The sequence below is a fragment of the Marmota flaviventris genome, chromosome 1 (assembly GCF_047511675.1).
Source record: "Marmota flaviventris isolate mMarFla1 chromosome 1, mMarFla1.hap1, whole genome shotgun sequence".
NCBI lineage: Eukaryota > Metazoa > Chordata > Mammalia > Rodentia > Sciuridae > Marmota > Marmota flaviventris.
Window position 1 is genome coordinate 218499852 of NC_092498.1, and position 6501 is coordinate 218506352.

General features: G+C 66.7%; 2 protein-coding genes across 4 annotated transcripts; one reads left to right on the top strand and one right to left on the bottom strand.

The window, feature by feature from the left end:
* The first annotated feature begins 491 nt into the window (after positions 1 to 491).
* Rax2 (retina and anterior neural fold homeobox 2) lies at positions 492 to 3002 on the top strand. Of its 2 annotated transcripts, none has more exons than XM_027952705.2 (2): positions 492 to 2014; positions 2270 to 3002. In XM_027952705.2, exons 1-2 carry the CDS (start codon positions 1799 to 1801, stop codon positions 2606 to 2608), a joined length of 555 nt encoding a protein of 184 aa, XP_027808506.2. In that variant the 5' UTR covers positions 492 to 1798; the 3' UTR covers positions 2609 to 3002. The 2 variants fall into 2 exon arrangements, with proteins under 2 accessions (XP_027808506.2, XP_027808507.2); XM_027952706.2 differs by having other exon boundaries at positions 492 to 2002.
* Positions 3003 to 3497: 495 nt separating this feature from the next.
* Mrpl54 (mitochondrial ribosomal protein L54) lies at positions 3498 to 6090 on the bottom strand. Of its 2 annotated transcripts, none has more exons than XM_027952661.3 (3): positions 5683 to 6090; positions 4833 to 4998; positions 3498 to 4761 (listed from the first exon to the last, which is right to left on the bottom strand). In XM_027952661.3, exons 1-3 carry the CDS (start codon positions 5798 to 5800, stop codon positions 4629 to 4631), a joined length of 417 nt encoding a protein of 138 aa, XP_027808462.1. In that variant the 5' UTR covers positions 5801 to 6090; the 3' UTR covers positions 3498 to 4628. The 2 variants fall into 2 exon arrangements, with proteins under 2 accessions (XP_027808462.1, XP_027808464.1); XM_027952663.3 differs by lacking the exon at positions 5683 to 6090 and adding an exon at positions 5441 to 5650.
* Between the last annotated feature and the right edge of the window lie 411 nt (positions 6091 to 6501).

Below are 6501 nucleotides of genomic sequence, written 5' to 3' on the forward strand. Positions count from 1 at the left end.
GTCCCCTCCAGGGCACAAAAACTCCTGGGGACACAACCCTGGGGCCCCTGGACCCCAGCCGTCTCCCAGTGCTGACCCCAGTGGAGTCCCACGCAGCTGTCCCAAGGCCAGGCTGACCTCCTGCATGGCTCCTGAAGTCTGTCCACTCTGGCCACCAGTGCCCGAGGGGTTTAGCAGCTCCTCCTGGGAAACGGGAGGGCAGGAGGCTGGGAGGCCGCCGAGCCAGCTGGAGGGCCACCTGTCCCTTGCCGCCCGCCCCTAATCCGCCCTCTAAGCTGACAGCGTCTGGAGTGCGGCTCCACCCATGGGTCCCCGCAGGCCCCTGCTGTGCGCCCCTGGGCCTGAGAGCAGCGGGATCCCTGGGTGGGAGGTGCGGGGCGGGCGGGGCCCTCCTGTGCCCACTGCAGCTGACTGCTGGGCAGCCCCGCCCAGGCCTCCTGCCCCCCACGCCCTCCCAAACCGCGGGAGCCTCTGCCTCTACAGCCGGGCTTGGCGGCGGTGGTTGTGGCCATGCTGTGTCCCTGCGAGGTCCTTCCTCTGTCTGCTGCGTCCCCCTCCCTCCCAGAGGGGTCTTGGCCCCACTTGGACCCATCCCCCTCACTGCATTCGATGAGCCTCTCGTGTGTCCCCCACGCCCCCGAGTCCAGGCCGCCAGGCACCCTGCGTCTGGGCTGCCCCTCACCCAACGTCCAGCTCCTCCCAAATGCTGTGCCCCAGAAACGCCTCGGCTCCTCCTGCCCCTTCCAGCCAGCCTCACCCCAGGGCCTCCGGCCTCTCCCCGCGGGGCTGTGCCTGCTTCCTCCCGGTCCCCATCTTGCCCACGTGGACATCCGTGAGCCCCCTGCTGTACAACCGCCCACAGCCCCCAGCGCCCTCCTCGCTGCAGAGCTGTCCCCAGAGCGAGCACCTCGCCACCCCACACCCCCGCCTCTTCCCTGAAGTGGCCCCGGGGGAGCTTGCGAGGCTCCAAAGCTGGACGCCTCGTTTCTGCTTGCCGGCTGCCCGCTGCCCACTGGGACGCCACCTGCGTGGCCGTACCTGGGACACACTGAGTGCTCCGTGCAAGCTCGCTGCACACGCAGTGAGCCCAGGAAGAGTGACCTCCTGCAGACCTCAAGACCCAACCCGAATGACCCTTCCTGCTCCCTGGCCGGCATCCAGAGGACCCTACTACGGCCCTCACCTCGCTTCCGTCATCTGACACTGAACCTGCCGGCTGCCCCTGCTGGCCCCCATCGATGGCCGCAGCGCCCGCCCCCAGGGTCCCCGCTTGGCCTTTGCTATGCGCTGTCTGCTCCACCCGAGACCCCATTTTACAGCCAGGGAAGCTGAGGCCGGAGGGGCCTGGACGTCCCACGGGGCGGGGTGGAGGCAATCCTGGGAGCCTGGCCCCCAGTGCTGCCTCCCTGGAGGCTGGGGACACCGGCACCCGCGGCGGGGGGGGGGGCGCCTCAATTAATCGGCTCCGACTAATCCTCCCTCCCCTGGGCTCAGCAGACGCCGGGCCGCAGGCTGGTGGAGGGCAGCCAGCCTGGGCAGGCGGCACAGGTGGAGGACTCGGGCCTGAGGGACACCACCCCAGAGTCCTCCCACACAGAGCCAGGGAGAGGGGACCGGGGAGGAGCGGCAGGAGCGGACGCTGCAGCAGTGGGGACGGGCAGGCGGGAGGTGACCCCAGAAAGACGGGGTGCAGGGCAGAGGCTGAGGTGCAGGTGGGCTCCCCTGCCTTCCCAGGGACAGTTCCTCCCACTGTCTCACCACGCTTTGTCCTGCTGTCCTCCCGGCCAGGTGAGAAGCCATGTTCCTGAGCCTGGGAGAGGGGCCGGGGCCTGAGGGTGGGGGCCTGGGGCCAGGCGAGGAGGCCCCCAAGAAGAAGCACCGCAGGAACCGCACGACCTTCACCACGTACCAGCTGCACCAGCTGGAACGGGCCTTCGAGGCCTCCCACTACCCGGACGTGTACAGCCGCGAGGAGCTGGCGGCCAAGGTGCACCTGCCCGAGGTGCGCGTGCAGGTGAGGCCCCAACCCGGGCCTGGGGCTTTCTGGTGGAGGCCGGGCGCCAGGCCTCGAGGAGTGGGCGGGAGGCGGGGGAGCCCCAGAGGCCTGAGTGCCCAGGGAGGAGGCCGGGCCCACGCTGGAGGCAGGGACCCCTCAACCCAGAATCTGGGAGCAGCACAGCAGAGCCACTGGCAGCGGCGGGCAGCCCTCAGGGGCCTGGGGAGGGGGAGGAAGGGGCCGAGCTCGCAGCAGCACCCCACCACTCCCCAGGTCTGGTTCCAGAACCGCAGGGCCAAGTGGCGCCGCCAGGAGCGCCTGGAGTCAGGCTCAGGACCGGTGGCAGCCCCGAGGCTCCCAGAGGCCCCCACACTGCCACTTGCCCGTCCCCCAGCCCTGCCACTGCCCCTGGAGCCCTGGCTGGGCCCCGGCCCCCAGGTGGGGCCAGGCCTCCCCCGCGTCCTGGGCTCAGCCCCGGGGCTGCAGGCCTCCCTGGGGCCACACGCCTTCCCTCCTACCTTGGTGGACGGCTTCGCCCTGGAGGAGGCTTCCCTGCGGCTGCTGGCCAAGGAGCACGCACAGGCCCTGGACAGAACCTGGCCACCAGCCTGAGACGGGCCTGGTGACAGCAGCCAATCAGACCCAGCCGTCTCCAGGAGCAAGACCTCGATGTGCTGCTGGGAACCCTGCCCTGTGCCCCCACCCTCCCCACCCCACAGCCAGGTGACACCCAGCAGGGGGGCCTGAGGACCTGCAGGCCCAGGCAGGGGCCCTGCCCTGTGGGCGTCTCGGCCCCTCAGCCCATGTGTCCAGTGGGCATGGTGCTGGGCGCCAGGTTCCTGAAGTGTCTGCCCAGCCCTTCCCCCACAGGGCCCCAGAAGTGACAAGAAGTGACAAACAGCAGCAGCCTCCTGTCACCTGTACCCTGCGCCTGCCGGTAGCCCTCCTGCCACCAGTCCTGGGAGGCAGGCTCCACCGTCAGCCCCTTTAAGGGAGGAGGCCAGAGATGGGCGGCGTTTTCTGAGGCAGCACAGCCGGCAGGGCTGGAGCTGGTGGGGGCAGTGCCCTCCAGGGAGGCTCAGGGACCCACGCAAGCAAGGGTGGCTGGCGCTGGGTGCTGCTATCAGCTCCTGCTCCCTCCACATGGGGGGAAGGGCGAAGCAGACGTCCCCACAGCCCATGGCCCACACCTGGACAGCCCTGGGACCTCCCAGATCAGGGCGAGGCGCCGTGGAGGTGCACCCGGGGCGCTGGGCGCAGGGGGAGAAGAAGCCACAGGCCCAGGTCAACACCCAGAGCACCCGCACGCCCACCCCACCCTCCACCCCTCACCCCTCAGCCCACCGCTAGCCCTGCCCTCCGCCACCCAGCCACCTCCAGACACACCCCGGGTCCCAGGCTGGAGACAGCGGGAGGCAGACGCGAAATATTAAAAACACAACTGCACTAAAACATGGAATGTGAGATGGTGGTAAGTGCTGGTGAGAAAGACCAGGGTGACTGGTTGTGCGGCAACTTTAATGGGGGACCTGGGGAGGTGGCAGGGAGCAGCTGGGGAGTTATCTGGGAGAAGAGCAGTCTAGGCAGAGGGCAGAGCTTGCAAAGGCCCTGGGGCAGGAAAAGCCTGGTGTCTTACAGGCTCAGCAGAGGGTCCCTGTGGCTGGAGCAGAGGATGAAGGGGTTAAGGGAGGTGACCAGGCAGGGTGGGCAGGGCGCAGTGGCCACTGTAACTCTGGCTTTTACTTGGAGTGCTGCGGAGAACCGCCACAGGCTTGAAGCAGGGCAGGTACAACCTGAGAATCAGGAAGGAACGGATATTTGCATCTGTGACCAGTCAGGGAGTAGGTGCCTGGTCACCTTCTGCAGAGCCTGCTGAGAGGACGAGGGCTCTCATCTCCCTGGGACCGGGCAGAATTTGAGGGTCTCTTGCAGGGTCCAGTCTGTAGCCAGAGGGGCCTGGAGGGGGCAGGCCCAGGCCATCAGTGGACCTGTGTGGGGCAGAGTCCTGTGAGAGGTCCCTGCTGCCCCTCACTGGACACCCCCCTGCCCTCCTCCAATCTGGTGGGCTTGGGTCTTGCTCCTAGGCCCACCTCACAGCTGGGCTGGGCGAGAGGATGCAGGGACGGGGCTGCCCACCAGGCTCATGATGCAGCTGGGGAGGGCCAGGTGGGAGGCTGAGCCTGGGCTTCAGTGGGAGGGAGGGAGGGAGGACCAGACCTTTGAGCTCAACGGACTGCCCTGAGCAGTCCCCTCGCCCAGCTCCACTTGCTGAGTGTGTGTGTGTGTCGGGGGTGCTGGCCAGGAGACCTGAGGCTAGGGGGGTAAAGATCCTGGGACGGACAGGACACAGGTCTTTATCTTGAAGCACCTGAATCCAGCCCTGCCTGAAGCCCGACACCTGCACCTGGGCTTTTCAGTTCCTGAAGCTCAAAGGTTCTCTCTGGCTCCCAACAGTTCCGGGCAGGTTTGAGGCCCTGGCAGAGGCTTCGTGAGGACAGCCTCCCTTCCTAGGTTTGGGGCCGAGGCCTCTGGACAAGGCCAGGAACTCCAGCAGCCCACTGAGGCCTGGGGAAGGGGGAGGGAAGGCTGGCGCCTGCGGGGAGGGGCAGGTCCAGCCGCCTGGGCCCGCTCCCTACAGCTTCCTGCTCTTGCTCAGCCGGTTGTGGCGCCAGATGTTGAGCTTCCGCAGCAGCCGCCAGTACTCCCGCGTCTCGGGGTCCAGCTCCTCCAGCTTCTTCGGGGGGCCCACGTTCACCTGGAACAGCCTGGGGGTGGGGCGGGGCTCAGGTCTGGGCCAGCCTGAGCTGACCCTCAGGCCTCCGCGGGGCCCACTCACCACTCGGGGTACTCGGCGTCCGGCTTCAGGGCCACGTCCTGGCCCGCCTTGTAGATGTTGACGCCCATGGCGTGCGTGGCCAGCCGCACGGGGTCGGTGCACACTTCCGGGTCCTTCAGGGCCTCGCTGACCACACTGCCCTTCCCGCCCTTGGCGCCCTTGGCGACTGGGGAGCAGGGGAGAGTCAGGCCAGCCCAGCTCCCCCTCCCAGGCCCTGGGGCTCTCCTACGTTCCCAATCGCGGGGGCCCAGCTAGGCGAGCCGAGGGTGGCCTCATCCCCCCTCGGGTCCGGCTGTGATGCGGTTCACCTCGCGGAGGTGGTCTCCCTCCACTGGCCGCGCGTGACTCTAGCCCTAACACTGGCCTGCTTCCTCCTTTCACAGAGATCAGGCAAGGCTGTATCCAGGTGCAACTTAATAACTAAATATCAGGGAATTTAGTACTTAGATGGGCCACATATCTTTCTCCGACTCCCGGAGGCGGCTCGTGCCAAGGCTCACAGCCACTTGGAAGCAGAAATAAGAGAAGAACCCTCGCTCCCGCCTCCCCAGACAAGCCCCGCTCTCCCGCGCCTGCGCACTGAAACGCGCCCGCTGCTGAACGCACACCCTGCCAACGGCGGCGAGGTTTCGGCCGGCGGCTGCGCACAGAGCGCAGTCGCATCCGCAGGTGTCAACTAGACGCGCGCCGGCGCTCCGAGTGGCCCCAAATTGCGCCTGCGCACACAGCCTGTGCTCTGTCTCTGCACCTGCGCAGAAACTCCAGACCCACCTCCCCAACTGGCGCCTGCGCGCCACCAATTCCCCGCGTGTCCACCGTCCCTATCTTGATCCCTAATACCCTGGCTCACTCGGTTTCTTGGCGTAATTCCGAACCAAGAGTCTTCCAGGAGAGGGGGAGTCTAGGATCTCCCGGGTCCCCCAGCCGGCCCAGGCCCGAGTAGCCCCGAAGAGGCGCCTGGCCGCCATGACGTAGGTCGAATGCTTGCGCGCGCTCGTTTCCGGGAGACGTGAGGCCGCGGGGACTCCTGGGAAGTGTGGTCTTGCCGGCCGCGGGCAAGCCTTCGGCCCACCGTGACTTTGGTGACGGTCCCAGTTCTAGTGTGACGTAATATTCAGCGGACATTTCACTAACTTCTTGCCCTTCTTCAGATACTTATTTACTTAAGATACCTCACCTAACGTATTCCTGGCTTGTTCAATAAGCAATGCTTTGAAAGCCGAAAAGAAAGAAAAGCCAACTCTTCCAGCGTATCCTTGGTATATCCTGGACCTATTGCTAAATCCTTACCCGCCGTTAGGAGGTGGGCACCACTGTCCCGCTCGGCCGCCCCGAGGCCGGGGAGGCCACTGGCCCCGCCTACTCTGAGCCCAACCGGAAGTGCGTCTTCCACCAGACTCACTCCTCTTCAGTATTCCCAGCCCCACTTCTTTCCCACGTGCCATCCCAGCCATAAGAGGCACGCAGTAATCTCATTTTGCGGAGAGAGGGCCAGCCTGGGCTCCCTCTGAGAGACTGGAGGGTCGGGATTCGAACTCGTGACTCTACACCCGTCGCAGCTCTGGCGCCCCCGTGTGGCGACATGTGCTTGGAGGACTACGTTTCCCAGCAGGCCTCGCGAGGCCACGCAGGTCCAGTGGGCGGGGCGCCCGGGGACGGAGGAGCGGGC